This window comes from Aspergillus japonicus (genome assembly GCF_003184785.1).
Source record: "Aspergillus japonicus CBS 114.51 unplaced genomic scaffold BO86scaffold_21, whole genome shotgun sequence".
Lineage (NCBI taxonomy): Eukaryota > Fungi > Ascomycota > Eurotiomycetes > Eurotiales > Aspergillaceae > Aspergillus > Aspergillus japonicus.
In genome coordinates this window covers 345,765-361,291 of record NW_020291658.1, presented here as the reverse complement: position 1 = coordinate 361,291, position 15,527 = coordinate 345,765, and the positions used below count along the sequence as shown (strand labels likewise).

At 51.6% G+C, this 15,527-nt stretch overlaps 4 protein-coding genes across 4 annotated transcripts; all 4 read right to left on the bottom strand.

The window, feature by feature from the left end:
* Nucleotides 1-513: 513 nt before the first annotated feature.
* On the bottom strand, nt 514-2,948 carry BO86DRAFT_338215 (DEAD/DEAH box helicase). The gene is made up of 2 exons (XM_025668975.1): nt 2,451-2,948; nt 514-2,349 (listed from the first exon to the last, which is right to left on the bottom strand). Exons 1-2 carry the CDS (start codon nt 2,804-2,806, stop codon nt 714-716), a joined length of 1,992 nt encoding a protein of 663 aa, XP_025528177.1. The 5' UTR covers nt 2,807-2,948; the 3' UTR covers nt 514-713.
* Nucleotides 2,949-4,026: 1,078 nt separating this feature from the next.
* Nucleotides 4,027-5,826, bottom strand: BO86DRAFT_447989 (FAD-dependent oxidoreductase; the record flags this gene model as incomplete). The annotated part of the gene is made up of 2 exons (XM_025676619.1): nt 4,486-5,826; nt 4,027-4,377 (listed from the first exon to the last, which is right to left on the bottom strand). Exons 1-2 carry the CDS (start codon nt 5,452-5,454, stop codon nt 4,027-4,029), a joined length of 1,320 nt encoding a protein of 439 aa, XP_025528176.1. The 5' UTR covers nt 5,455-5,826.
* A 1,093-nt stretch (nt 5,827-6,919) lies between these two features.
* BO86DRAFT_86211 (putative DUF221 domain protein) lies at nt 6,920-10,401 on the bottom strand. Its single transcript, XM_025677744.1, has 5 exons — nt 9,940-10,401; nt 9,397-9,862; nt 8,715-9,332; nt 7,933-8,658; nt 6,920-7,861 (listed from the first exon to the last, which is right to left on the bottom strand). Exons 1-5 carry the CDS (start codon nt 9,988-9,990, stop codon nt 7,026-7,028), a joined length of 2,697 nt encoding a protein of 898 aa, XP_025528175.1. The 5' UTR covers nt 9,991-10,401; the 3' UTR covers nt 6,920-7,025.
* A 3,664-nt stretch (nt 10,402-14,065) lies between these two features.
* BO86DRAFT_378976 (uncharacterized protein) lies at nt 14,066-15,428 on the bottom strand (the record flags this gene model as incomplete). Its single annotated transcript, XM_025670654.1, has 2 exons — nt 14,066-15,214; nt 15,366-15,428. 2 exons carry the CDS (start codon nt 15,426-15,428, stop codon nt 14,066-14,068), a joined length of 1,212 nt encoding a protein of 403 aa, XP_025528174.1.
* Nucleotides 15,429-15,527: the final 99 nt, after the last annotated feature.

Genomic DNA, 15,527 nt, shown 5'->3' with positions numbered 1-15,527 from the left:
GCAAGTCAACCATGTGTATGTGCATGTGCTGTCGAATTGTGCTGTGTGACATGCAAGATGCTCGAGACGGCTTCGCTGGGCTGTGGTTCTGTCACGAGGCGATCATGATGACAATTCGATGAAATGGTTTGAATTGGTGTGTGATTCAGAAAGAAATTCCAGCTATTGTACTTGGTGGCCCAGCTAGCAGCATTGCAGAGCCATGGGCTCCCATGAAGTCAACCCTTCAGAGCCCATGTGAGGATGATTAGATAGATAGAGTATTCGATCCGAGGATCAAATAATTGTACTGCACAAAAAGAATGAAGCACAATCAGTTGCTACTGGTAGGAAGAAAATGGCCGTGGGAAGGATGTATGCTTAAATACGGAGTACCTAGCAAACGTCCATCTGCCGCACTACGGCTGGCTTTCCCTTATGCACAAGGCTGTATTAGACACACATCACAATAGTCAGCTCCTCTTGACCAACCACCTGAAGACAACTAACTACATGGCAGGATTCCGTTATGTTGTGTACGAGAGAATGGAAATCGAGTTGTAAACAGCTGTATTGTACAAGAATGAATTATGTCATCTGGTATCTAGAGTAGAGTTACATGTCAACAAGTAAAGCATTTTAGGCTCCCCATGAAAGAAAAAAGTACACCTGAACCAATGGCAGAAAGACGACGTGACCGAGAATCCGTGAGGCAGGAAGATGCTATGATGCGTCTAAATGCCGAACATAGCATCACTAACACCTCCACGGCTGCGAGAGCCATAGTTGTCGCGAGAGCCGTTGTTGTCGCGAGAACCGTAGTTACCGCGGGAGCGGTTGTTATCGCGAGAGCCGTAGTTATCGCGAGAGCCGTAGTTGTCGCGAGAGCCGTAGTTGTCGCGAGAGCCGCGCTGGCCAAAACCACCGCGAGAGCCGTATTTGTCTCGAGAACCATAACCACCGCGAGAGCCGCCGCCACCGCCCAACATCCTGTTGCCCGAGCGGCCATGTGATCTCTGCATACCACCACGGAAGTAAGGGGCTTCCTTGAGACCCAGGCCGTGAATGGCAAAGTTCTTCATACCCTCCATAGCGTACCGACCCAAAACACCTTCCGCGTGGTTTCCAAAGGTGGTAACTGCCTCCGTCCTCTCGTCGGGGTGGATGTCTTGAGCGGCATTCTTGATCTGCTCAATGTGTTCATTGGTTTCCTCGTTAACCATATCCTTGGTGGCCGTTTCGAGAGATCTGTCGATCTTGAGCGGGAGACCAGCCAACTTAGCCTGTGCGTAAACCTTCTCGTCCTTGTGCAGGTAGAGCCATCCTTCACCCTTCTTGTGAGCACGGGCTGTCCGTCCCAAGCGATGGATATAGGTCTCACGGTCTCGAGGGCAGCCGAGTTGAATGACATGAGTCACGTCGGGGTAATCCATACCACGGGCCGTGACATCGGAAGAGAAAAGAATACCCTCCCTGGCAGCACGAAACTGCTGGGAAGTCCGGGTTCTGGCAGCCTGAGACAACTTGGAATGGATCTCGTACAACGGCATGTTGCCGAAAGGATGGCCACTGCGGAAGTCTCCGGGAACATTGAGCAGCCTGTCGAAAATCTGGAAAGCCAAGTTGGTCAACTTGGTGGTGTTCAGGTAGATGATAGCCTTGAAAGGACGGAGCTCCGGATCCTCAGTGCGTCTCGCCAGGTAGTTCGTCCGATAGTTCTTCACCATCTCGAGAATGCTGGCGAACCCATTCTCATAACCGTTCATGATAACGGTTCTCTGGGGAACAGACATGTGAGTCGGGGCTTCATTCTCGTCGATGGTCTTAACATTCTTGAATCCAGGCTTCATCATGGTGTTCACCAAGCGGAGTACATCACGGTTCATGGTGGCGGAGAACATCAGAGTCTGGCGATCGACCTTGGTGGGGTCAGGCAGCAACTCCGCAATTTGCTGAATGTCCTGAGAGAAACCGTCGTCCAACAAACGATCGCACTCATCCAGAACGAAAGAAGAGAGATTCGGGGCACGGATGCCAGAGTACGGGCTGGACAGAACGTCATACAGACGGCCGGGAGTACCGACCAGGATGTGGCAACCCTCGTTCTGGCACTTTCTCAGGTGCATGGCCTTCTGTGTTCCACCCACGGCAGTCTGCACCTGCACACCGGTTCCAGCCACCAGGCGCTGAGCCTCGTTGGCGATTTGCTCAGCCAGCTCTCGGGTGGGTGAGATGATGATGGCGCGAATGTCCCCCGCCCTCATCTGTTGCTTCGCGAACCGCGACGTTGGCAGACCGGCGATCACCTTTTGGACAACAGGAACCAAGAAAGCGAGCGTTTTACCTGTTCCAGTCTTTGCTTGACCAAGACTGATGGATCGGAAAGAAAATTTGTCAGCCTTTGATTCTTCCAAGACGAAAACAAGAGCGACGAAAACAAGAGCGAGGCAAAACCCATGAACTGAACTCACCAGTCAGAACCATCTAGCGTGTAAGCGATGGTCTTGCTTTGCACATCGGTCATGGTTGTGATCTTCATTCTTCTCGTGATGTTGTCGACAAACTGGGGATCGATTTTGCCCTGCAACTGGCTGAAGTTGACCAGCTCCTGGGACCCGGTCGTAGGGACAGCATTCTCGGCCTCCTGGGCGGCGGAAATCGAGAAGCGAACGGGAGACGTGTGGAATGATGATCTGAGAGTTTGCGTGATGGGGGTAGCAGAAGGAATGATCCATTGAGCAGCGCGCTGCGAAGTCGTCTTCACGGCGAGAGCTCGAGAAGCTCGCAGCGCGTGGGACACACCAGCCCGGCGAAAAGCACCTAACATGATAAATCAAACAGAATAAATATGGATGAATTGGTATATAGAAACTCGATCCACAATCGATGAAAGGAAGGGAAAGGAGATGGGGGAAAGGGGAGAAAAGATGCAGAACGATGGCTGCAGAAGGGGGCGGATGGAAGGTCAATCACTCAAACAAAACTTCTCCGTCGGGATAAGAAAAAACTAGCGGCAGAAAATCTCCGAGGCCAGAGCGGTGACGCCACGTCGGCAGCCGTGCTGTCACGTGGAGATAAGTCGATATAACCCGAATGGGTAAGTCCTTTCATCGTCGCATGTTTAAGATACTTGGTAGTACCTGATGCCATATCAATTCAGGGAGATTTCGCGAAATGGAGGGAAAGATTGAGAGACCATTGAGCATGTTGCAACTCTATGAGGGCCTGAGCAAGGGCTCTGACCGCTGATTGGCTGTACAAAACGCCTTCTTTCAAACTGGAACAGTCTGATGAGTTCTTTTAAGAGGTAATAACATGAACCTGAATAGAATTGCGCTTCGTAACATTGCAGAGAGGAGGTCTCGGAGGGTGATGCAAGGCTGTACGCGATTTAAGGCCTCAGGGGTGGGCTATGTAGAACGTATTCTTGAACTCTTCATTGGCTCTAATAATTAAACTAATTAAGTCCTTAAGGTACTAGGTAGGCAATGCGCTTGGTCAATCGCCTCGGATCACATAGGCTGGATTACTCAGGAACACCGACAAAGGCCCGCTCAACTGCAGATTCAAACCCTAGGGCTGAAATATTGTATATATTTTTGAATAGACATAGTGCTAAGAAGGATACTTGGAAAGGTGCATAAAAAGGTGCGTTAATACCCTTAAGCAGCTGCGGATTAATAAAGCTGTAGGATAGGTCCTCGGTTAGACAGCTACTATATAAACAGGTGCTTAAGAAGGTGCTTAAACAGCTGCAAGCACGGGCCCTGCTGGGCCCGCGAACGGCGCGTCGCAATGCCTTGGCCAAGGGAGGAACCCGCAGGTCAGGCCCTTGTACATTCTGAGATTAAAAGGTATGTGGTCAATGATAGATCAAGACGAAAATCAAAGCTTAAGTCCTTTTAAGATAACTCCATGACTCCTTCGGAATTTGGACCAGAGACTCCTGGTATCAAGAGCAACAAACCCCAAACAACACGCCAATCACTGACCATCATCCATCGCAGCCCGCCGATCAACGACAATCACAACATGCAGCTCCACCACCTAAGACTCGATCTCCCCCTGGAACTCTCTCGTCAACGAGTACACCGACAGGTCCGAGAAACTCTCATGGGTCGCCGCGGTCCCGCGCGGCGCCGACGAAGTCGCCGAGGAGACATGCACCGGCGACATGAGATCCCGCACATGGCCCGGGAAAAGCCCCTTGTCGAGGTCGCTCTGCCACAGCCTGCGCGAGGCGTCAAAGGCCTTGTTCACAAGGACCCTGCGAGCAGCCTCGTACTCCTGAAACAGGGTCGATAGGGGGCAGCTATCATCGCGGTGCTGGGCGAGGATCTGGGTGAAGATGAGAGCGTCTTCGATGGCGTAGGCGGCGGATTCGTCACGAGGGGGCATCTATAACACTCTCCCGGGGATGGGAAGAGTGAGATGATTAGTATATTGGGAGACAAGGGAGTTTAAGAACACATAAAGCAGAGCATATTCGGGGAAGAGGAAACATACCGCATGCGCAGCATCTCCCAGCAGAAGAACTCGCCCCTTGTACCATTTCCCGCGCTGGCGTACTTGATACACCGGGTACAGCGCCCAGTCTTCGATGCGATCGACCAGTTCTCGGATGCTGGGCAGGGTGGACTTGCCGAACTGTGTGCGTACCAGGTATCGAATGGACATCTTCATGCTCGCCGCGGATTGGGGATTCGTCGACGCAGCCTGATATCGTTCGATGAGATGCTCGTTGACACGAAGGATGGCCGCCGCGAAGAGCTTCTCGCGTGCCGGGTCACAGTAGCTAGTGAGCAACGAACTGTGGCGGGTGAAATGCACCGCGGTCTGGTCAAAGTGCATTGGCAGTGTGAACTGCTGCGCATCCACGACACTCTGAATGAAGGAGATCCCCGTATACTCTGACCGATTGCCCGGGTCGACAATCTGCGTTCGAGTGATGGAATGCACGCCGTCACAGCCGAGAAGTAGATCTCCAGTGGCTATTGCACCATTCTCGAACTTGAGCGTCACGCTGTCATCGGTGGTACTGCCGCCCACCACTTTCGCGTCATAGGAGACGGACACATTCGGGAGATCGCGGATGACGGCCAACATAGCACACGACAGCGCACTGCGCATCACTCGACGGCCCTTGTAGCCCCCATATCCGCGTCCTTTCTCGTCGGTGAATCGTAGGGGGCCCAATCGCCGGCCAGACCGCAACGAAAACAGTTCGATGATATCGACCTCGATTCCCGCATCATTGCCCATCCGATTCAGCTCGGACAAGACCCCAAGCTCATGGAGGTAGTTCTGCGCGATGGGAGTCAAACTGATAGCGCCTCCGGAGGCGGAAGGACCCGCCGCTCCCTCAAATACGGAGATCTTCAGATCGGGGCTGGAGAAGCCCAGCTCCTTCGACAGCGAGATGGCGCAAGCGAGTCCGGCAATGCCAGCGCCCGCAATGAGGATATTGCGGGGCATGTCGATCGATGGCAGGTAGAGATCTGGCTGGCTCGACCAGCGACACAGACCGTTTTATGTTATGTATGCACAGTACAATCGGCGATTGACCCTTGTCTCCTGTGTGAGGTCAAGTACGGTGAGGGGGAACACAAGCGCGACAACAGGGATTCGACCGATGACGACGCTCAGTCCATAGTTCGCCCGCCAGGATCGTTCTGGGTAAGAGGGGTTGGATGTAATCGTCACTGTTCCTTGATCGGCGAGACCGATACCGATATCGATAAGGGCACAGTCCCAGTGCAGTGCACGCACTGACGCCAGCCACGATCGGGAAGAGGGTCAACCGTTCGCGTTCAATGAAGTCCAATCCTTTGTCTCGGGAGTTGGCAATCTGACAGGTGGAACTTGGAATGACCACCGAAACAAGGCAGGGAGAAGAGAGAGAGAAAGGGAAAAATTTAGCACAATGAGGAGCAAACAAATCCCTACTAACTAACGAGTAAATTGCTAGTTTGGCCGGCCAGACCCTGGCTAGATTGCAATTAACCGTTTTCTAGCCCCTAATAAGTTAACGGTCGCAAGCGCCAGCACTGAGACGCAAGTCTACGGAGTAGTCTAGGATAATATTGAATACCTCAGGTGTGAAACTGGCCAGCCCGGCTGGCAAAGTGGCAACCCAACTGGGTAAGGCGGCTCCGCTGCCGGCCGAGACTGTCTTTTGCTTGGCCAATTACAGGCGCAAAGGGGGCTGCAGAAAGGCCGAACCGGGTCCGACTGCGGCTCAGGTAATCTTTCCGATTGGTTCCAAACCACTCGCATAAGCTCGGTGGCTCCTTCACGGCACTGCATTTTTGCACCTCGTGCCTGCCAGTTGGTGAAGTACCGTACCTCGATATCAAACAAGGTTGGGAAAAAAAGAGGGACCTTCCAACGCAGGGCAGAAACAGGAACCGGTGGAGAACCTCATCCCAGGGTTCTCAGTAAGGCTCATGGTCAGCGGCACCTGGGCGGTCAACCGGAGCTGGCCCTAAATCCTCCGCTAAGGAATTGCTCCTTTTTTATATTTTACCAGTCACTATTCTAATTGACCGATTCTTGCCCGGGTCAAGGTCTAAGTTCATTTCCACCGCATGACAATTCAACATCCTCTCCGGGACACAGTGTAAACCATTGGTGTTTAACTAGTGGAAAATAGAAAGTTTGACTGATTGGATGAATGCTCAAGCCTGTGAGGCCTTTGTAAGTACAGCACATCGAGGGGAAACTGCCTCGTCTCTTGACATCGGAAAACCAGAGATGGAAATCGGCCGTCATGATTTGAAGACAGCCCACATGTTTACCGAGATCATAAAAAGCATCTATGATCTCATTTCCCATGTAAAATATAACACACTCACAACTCGTTTATATTACCATTATTCCAGACATATTATCGCGGGTATCACAGATGGGTCATGGAACCCGAATTCCACCGATCCATGGGTATCAATTATTAGGTCAACTTGGTTCCACCATGAAAATAGTGGTCCTCGATCATCACTTTGTCGGAGCCGGTCACCGCCGTGCATCGCCGGATTTGTGCTCGACCCTTAGTAATAGATCTTCTCCTCGTAGACAGGAGGAGTGCCCTTGTCCGTATTCCATTGGATGTGGTTCTTCTCATCCAGCCAAGCATCTTCGTCGGTGATCTCAATCACCTTCGAGGTGTGTCTGACCTCCTGGCGACTGACGCCCAGCTCGTCACGAGGAACCCAGAGAAGAGGGGGCTGGGACTTGATGGATGGGTGGTAATAAGCGGTTTCTTCGACCACAGGATCATAGCTGGTGGTGTCGTTGGTCGGAACCCACCGACGCAGCTGTGCGTAGCCGCTATACTTGTCGGGCCGAAGATACCGCACCAGGAAGTTGGCCTTGGGCTGCTCCGCAGCGGGGGCAGTCAAGCCTTTCTCCGCAGAGTCAACATTGGCCACACTGCTGTTGCGACCGGCATCGGCAGAGTTGCCAGCAGCAGCTTTGTCATTGTAAGGCTCCTCAGCAGAGGAGCTCAACCTGGCCTCATGCGCCAGAAGAGCCTCCTCTTCAGCCTCAAGGTTCTTGGGCAGGTATTCAATGAGCGGTGCCAAGGCGCTGTTCAGAGAGACATGGTACAGCACAGTGAAGACAAGCAAAATGATCATCAGGACCAAGGGGCCGGTAGCTATCGTGTCCGCAGCAGCGCCGATCGCGAAAAGTCCGATCAGGCAAACGTTGAGAATGTAGCAGCCAACCGTGAGTTGCTGCAGAGCCCGGTAGAAAGTTTTACCTTGGGTGTCGATGTTGGCATTCGACACGAACAGCATGTTGTAGCGGTAGGCAAAGTAGAAGAGATAAAGACCAATCGTCGCAAAACCGAGAACAAGAGGCGCAATGCAGGAGTAAATGATAGCTATTGAGTGGTCCCGCGTCAGTCAAAAGACTTCCTTTCTCTGGAATATTGAGAATGAAGAGGTTTCTTACCGATGACAGCCAACAGAGTGAAAACTGGGTATACCGTACCCCAGCCCAGACCGGACAAGGAGGACCAGCGCTTGTACATCTTGCGGGGAGTATTATCCAACAGTCTGCCCAAAACCTTGCCAAGAATCAATCCTGAGATCTGCAGCAGTGCACCGGCGCTGAAGGACAAGCCCTGCAGAATGATATATGAGATATAAAAGTTGGAAGCAGTCGGGATATTGTTCGCCAACAAGGATGCAGCGCTAGTGGGCTCGTCAATGATCTTGGTGACAACAGCTGAGGCAGATGATGCAAGAGTGACCACCAGGAACACTTGGACAACCTGGAATGCAAAGTAAAAGTTCTGGGTGGTCAATTCCACGGCGGCCAAGCTGGGCGCACCACCGAGTTTGGCCATCAGGCGGAGGATGATAGGAACAAGCGCCATGAGAATGGACATCAAGACGGTGGGTAGCAAAGAGGTGATAACACCCTGGATCCAGCTCGGGACGTCATTGATGAACTTCAAGAAGGGAACTTTGCTGGTAAGGAAGTTGATATTCGAGATTGAGCCGACGACCGCGGTCGGAATGGCCCAGAAGACGATCATGACGCAGACAAAAGCGATGGTTGCGGCATACCGCATGATACGCTCCCACCACTTGATACGCAAGTTCGACCAGATGACCTGGGTCGGGTCGAGGCCAATGTAGCGAGGTGCCATATGCAAGGGGAGGTTGTGGGCCACTGCAGATACATGTTAGCGTCCACAGACACAATCTAGAACGAGAAAATGCGCGTACCGGACTGGAAAGCCGCCTGGGCGTCTGCCTGGGCGTAGAATTCGACGAACACCGAAGAAACCAATTTCGCTTCGCCCGCGCGATGCTTGGCCTGAAGCTCCTCGATTTCGGGCGTGAGACGCTCGATCTCCGCTCTTGCCCAGTTGATCGTGTCCACTTTCTTACCGATGAGAAGCTTGAGCCGGTGAGTAGGACGGTCCGAAGGCTTGACCCAGCGAGCCGCGATAGAGCCAGATTCTCCGTCCGACTCCTCGCCCGCAGCATCTCCAGAGATGGGACCATCTTCCACGTTCCCTTGCTTCTTGAGGGCCTTGAGACGAGCAGCATTTGCCAGCTTAATCAACTTCGTTTCCGCACCCTCTAGCTTCATCGCCGCGTCGTCGCGCGCAGAAACCTTTTCTTCCAATTCGCTGGTATCGGTTGTCAACCAGACATTCTTGACCTTGTTGACGCCGAACATCCGACGAATCTTGTCGCGATCAAGGTAGTCTTGCGTGACGGCGGAAAACAGCACGGTACGCGAAGACAAGCGACTGGCGTAAGCGGGAGAAAGAGCGTAGGCCTGGCGCAAGTTGATATAGAAGATACTCTCGCGGGTGATTGTGAAAAACACAAAACCTAGGCAGATTTGAAGTTAGAAAAAATCGCTGGGGTATCGGGCGTATGCTCGTGCTGAACTCACCGATGAAAATCCATGCGACAAAGCAATGCGCAAAGTAACGTCCATAGTTGTTCGAGGCGACGTTCGACATGCTCAGGAGATCTAGCTGCTTCTTTCCAGCACCGCCGGTTCCGTTGACCGGCAGCAAAATGGGAAACGTAATACAGCAGCCCACGAAGCAGATCATGGAAACAGTCTTCAAGAACCGGAGTAAGAGGTATGCATCCATCGAGTGGTGTTGCAAAACGTATTCGTCGGGTAATTGGTACATGTGTTTGATCCAGTTCCACAGTCCGGTCGGCGACGCAGGTGTCCGTTCTGAGGGTCGCAAGACGCCTACATAGGTTCGCGGCATATACATTCGACGCTCACGGCGACGCAGAATGATGAAGATGGAGACCATGGCGACGGCCGCCGCCAAGGATGGAACCAAGGTGGTGACCAGGCCCGAAGCCGAATTAGAGGCATCTTGAGGGTTATCGGTGCTCTGGAAGGAGGTTAACCACGTTCATTCTCAACGTAGGAAATGCGATACGCGATATCGCGAAGTTCGAGAAAACATACTCGCCCGCCTAAATGACGGAGGCCTAAGAGGCCTGCATCGGTTATGGCCATGATGCCCCCCTATTAGAGCGCGCGCAGTGGGGCGATCGCAATCAGAGCCGACAGTGGAAGGCCGCGTGTACAGAGGGTTGGAAGTAGGCTAACACAGGGTCTTCTTCGCTTGATAGATTGAAACGACCACGAATAGAGATGGGTCGCAAATTGAGATGGGATGAAAGCGAGGGAAGAGATGATGAAAAGAAGGAAGATTGGGGGAGGGGGAGGGCCAACAGTATTTGTTTGAAGGAGGGGACAAAGTAAAATGAGATAGACTCAAGGAACCCGAAGCTTAGCGATAGGGGGAGCCACTTCAACACACGCTTTTTTGCGCTGAAATTTTTTCTCTTTCCCCGCTCAAGTCGAATCATTCGAGTTTCGACGTAAGGAAAAACAAAAAATAACAATCAATGAACAAGCTGTTACTCAGTAGTAGCAAAGCTAAACGCATTCCAATTGGTTCCCTAGGAATGAAGAATTTACTTAGTTCTCGCGCACAGATTTCGGTACCGCCGACCGTAGAGGTGGTTAACTAATAGTTAGTTTGTTAAGAGTAGTATAGTCAACGACGAGGCCTCTAAGGCATTCGGTGGGCCAAAAGTGAAAAGATAGGATCATGAAGCTGCAGATTAAACTAGCTTTAGCAGGCGCTGTGATTGTCTCTCTCCACCGAGATGGCGAAAGCGAGTGAGGAGCACAACCAGCGATCGCGCAGACATGGATCACCGAAAGTCGATGACGCTGGCCGCTGGGGTATCCAAGGGGAATTTGACTTTGGGTCCTGAGCAAACTACTGCATAGTAAGTTACTGTGTAGTACACGTAGTGGCGAACGCCGATCATCTCCAGCCTTTCAGCTCGTTCAGCCACACCTCGTCATGATGAGACCAAGCCAAGAGCGCAGTTGAAGAATCACCCGATGTCAAATACGGAGCAGCGGTGATGCGATTCGTAACTGTTGCGAGGTGCGAGTTGCGAAAAGGGTTGCACCCAGCACTGTGGCTACCCACCTCCAGGCTGGGCTGCAGAACACAACACCGCAAACAGATTGAGCGACCCCTCCTCCTCTTGTCACAAGAAAAAGAATTCCGAGGCAAGTGGATGAGTTGTTCCAATAGATCGCCCCTAGCGTGCCGCCTGGTGCGGTGTTAGCTGGTCTAGCGTGTCTCGTTTGATTGTTGGGTAACCTGGGTTGGATGACTTAGGCGCGAAAAGTAAATTGAACCAGTCACTGAATCCGTGAATCCCGAGTACAAAGCCAAAGAAGAACCCAAAAACCGCAAAAACAAAAAAGGGGGGGGGGGGTCCGAGAATGGAAGATGGAACAGATGGAACCATGGTGGCGAACCATCTGCAACTTTGGGTCAAGAATTCCGATCGCTGGTCTGGTACTAGAATGCCAGCTAGACTCGATATGGTATTCAGTCCCCTCGTAGCTCCCCATCTGCACCGCCCTCCTTGTGGCTGGTGAGCCACGCTATAGAGTGCACATGCACTGCGTGCTGTGACATGGTGCGGACTTCTCACGACAAATAATTCCGTCTGTACTCCGTACCATGCGATGAGCTCGCACTACCACGTTAGCCCTATTGCTATAGTCAAATTCCACAAGTGAGTGAGTGCTGGAAGCGGGGGGGGGTTTGTAAGGAGGTACTCCGTAGCAACATCAAGCAGCTCTTCAGCCACAGTTCTGCCGTGCGCCTGACACAGACCGTTTGTTTCATCCGATCGAGGAGTGAAAAAGTTCGAGTCTATGATCCAGCCCGTCCGTCCTCGATATGATCCTATGATGATACGATCGGACTCGGGGAGGAAAGCTCTATGAATTAAGCATGATGAGCAGCAGGCCGGGGACGGCAACAAATGCCAACCCCCCCATTTCCCCATTTACTCGATCTCGCCACCACCAACGCACATCCTGTCAATCCTGGTCAATGCTAGCTGGGACTGCTCCCGTGCTAGCAGGGACAACGTGTCCGTCGAGATAATGTCGATGTCAACTGTCAAGAACAGGCCCACCATGATGGGTAGATTACCTTCCCGGCTCAAATGATATCAGTAGTGCCATCAATTTGATCAGACTTTCAGCTGCCGTGCTTGGGCCTCCAACCTCCGACATTTCTTGTCACCAGTCAAACAGATCCTAAACTCAAGCAAGATTGCTAGGATCTTTATCGCTCAAATCTAGGCCTCGACGGGCCCCGCTTGTAATGTCGCACACAGAAGACGAAAGACAGAGCTAGACCGCCAGCTTTTCCTGTTTAGTAGCGCATCTTGGCCTGCGCAAGTTGTTCAAAGCTGTGAACAAGTTCCAACAACAGACTTCCTCCGACGGGCCTAGATAATGCACGGACGAGAGTGGGACATGTGGCGATACCTTTTTTTTTATTCTCCATGGCAGATGTCACGCGGAATTGTAGGGTTTTTCTTGTGCCATCTTCTCCGTCAATTCTTGATTGTTTCCTCCCATTTCCGGATTTGTTCTTGTGGGCTTTTGAACCAACCTCGCTGGTAGTGGCTGCAGTTGTCCTTCGATGTTGCCTGGAGTAACCTAATTAATGGAGGGCGAAATCTGGTGCCAAGATTATCCTCAAGTCAAAGGTCGAAAAGTGCTCGTCCATCCACCTGGACCTCGCTGTCGGGGATTGTTCTGCTTTTAGTTTTCACACTTCGCCCGCTTCATTGATCCATGCGAGACCCAGGCCTTGCTTGCTGTTGTATGGTCGCGCTAAACGGTCCCTCGTAGCCCTGCTGCGCATAATTTCGAGTACTGTACAGCCCAGCGCTGTCTCTACCCGTGACCAGTAACTACTACCAAGTCACCAGCGAGTGCCTTGCGCCAGCCTTTAAAGGCCACGCCCTGGGTTATATGATTATGAACTCGCCCTCGGCGATTGCTCATGTATATGCGATAGGATCAAGAACAATCACAGGGATCGACTCGTCGTCCCACACTCCCAACATACATAAGTAGGGGTCCGACTCCGAGAGCTGGGATGCGACAGCGGACAACAACTTCGTCCTTGGATCTTGCGAGATGAAAAAAAATAAGACGGGAAACCCCACGCTCAAAGTCAGCCCGGGCAGGAATCTCGATCCAATTCGTCAGTTCGACTAGGTTATATTGCAATCAAGGTCTAAGCGTGACTTTCCAGGATTTCTGCTCTCGCGGAACCGCGCGACGGGTAGTTGCAGCAGGGATCTTTGTCCAACAAGCAAAAGTTTACTCCGAACATTGCCGATTCGCTCAGACCAACTCGCGGACATAGTACCATGTGGTTGTGTGTTCTACAATGTTAGCAATAGAAGAGATAAGAGGGGATCAGTAAGGACCACCTGGCACTGGTCTATTGCCGAGAATACGAGACGAGACAATGAGCCATTGGCGGTGGTGGTCCGGCAGTCTGGTTCGGAATCTAGCTTACAGTCACTTGACAACTTGACATGAATATGCGACCCCCTTCTCGGGAGTGCATCCGGCTCCTGTTCCGCCTTCCTACTCAGGTATATCCTCCCAGCAACTTGCAATCAATCTGGAGTATTTATATGGTTATATACTTTGACTTATGTGATAACAAGTAGTTGCGATTATAGCTGGACATTCCTCTCCCTAGTATTTGAATTCGCTAAGAACGGATATTATATAAGAAAGGTGACCATAATTGAGAATAAAACCCTAATCTGTCAAGGAGGAAGTAATTGGGTAGACGGTACCCGGACGTGGCGTTTTGAACCGGACATTGGGGGTGCAATATCCCATGTTCTCCCACTCTATTGGTCTGACAGTCTGACAGGCAACGCGAATTTAGACTCCAGCACTACGTCATAGGCGATCCTTCTAAATGCCTATATCCCTGCGCGGTATTCAATCAATCCTTGGGGTTGGGGAAAGCTGCACTGGGGCGAGGCCATCCATGGCAGGACAGTATGTGCTACTTAGTGAACATAGTCAATGTATCGATCCAAAGAAATGCACTCGCCAAAATGTACCCAAACAAGCCCAGCAGTTAACACCGGTATACCAACAGTACATCTCCGCCCCAGCGTTACAGAAGACCTAAGAAACAAGTTGGAGTGAAAAATCTCAGCATTCAGAGAGCGAGTAGTCTTCTTTCAAACTCCCCAACTTCTAAAGCAGGACTCTCGAGCATGAGAAAGCTGAAAAGAATATTGCCGTACTCAACTCGTAAATCAGGTGGTAGTTTTTTGATCATCTTCAAAAGCTCTCCCATCCGCCACGCCCGCTCTGAGTCTCGTAACCTCGGGCTACATCGTTCCTCAAGAAGGAGCCATACGAATGTTTCACATGCGGGGTTTCTATCGAGCTTATACTGCGCGACAAGCTCATTGAGGTGAGCAAGGAATTGACGAGTTTTGTCGGGTTCATATTGGTAATCCCACAATGCGCTTGTGATGTGTATCAAACACGCGGTGCGGCTAACCTCATGACTGGGAATATTCAAGTTCACGACATATTTGTGCAAGTCCTGTGGAACGGTGGATGGCCAAGGCCCAGGACAAAGTGAGCAGAAGAGCGGACTGGCCATCTGAAACGCCGTACGCCTCTGAGGCACCGAGGTCAAGTATGCAGCTGTGCTGTGTTTGAGCTTCAATTCTTTCGCACCTCGAAGAAAATGGACTAGCAACAGTCTGTCACTATCGCCCAACGAGAATTCTCGGGGCATCTTCAAATACTGCACGTAATGCAGGAACACTTCAGCAATGCCCATAGAATCCTGCCGAGGGCCCATGCGCAGAAGTCCAAGTGCCTGGTCTTCGTACTCTATAGCAGCGGACTCATTATCACCGAAGCGATTCTCATGGAGAGACATTCCGGCAAGGGCCATGGCAAGGGAATCATCGCTCTGTTCCTCTCTTGCCTTTTGGATCATCGTGGAGGCCCTGATTAGATGATGTTCGGCTTCAGGGCTGGATTCGAGACCATACAGTCGGGCCCGCCAGCGAGCGCAATAAGTAAGAATGATCGCTTGAAAACACACTGGATGGGCTATGGCTGCTTTATAAATTTGGCGCTTGATGTACTGGTTCTGTCCTGACCAATAACTTAACTTGCGCACCCATGCATCCGCCAGCTCTTGGTCGGCTACAGAGGTGACAGTTGGCAAACTGTCAAAAGGATCTTTCCTCGACGAGTCCAGAATCGTAGTGGGCGACGGAGGAGACCAAGAATCACCTGCGCGAGGTGAGGTTGGTGTTGGTACAGGAGGTCTGGCTGAGTGCTATGTATCAAAGGGAGTGTCAGCACAATGAGTAATCATTACGAGCCGCGTGTCCAGCTAGGCTATGACTGGTAGGGAAAAGCATTCGAGTCACAGCGTCAAAAGCAGGTAATACAGCCCGCCAGCTTATGCAGGTTGTTACGGAGCTTACATTATGATTATAGGGCTGGGTAGTCATTCGCTGGAGATATCTTTTTTGATTATGTTGGCGCATGACGTGCGACCTTCGTGCACGGGGGCTGAGGTTTTTATCGACGAACAAGTAAGTTGTCTGCATTGCGGAAGACTGGACCTGAAGTCCAGGTGTATGACT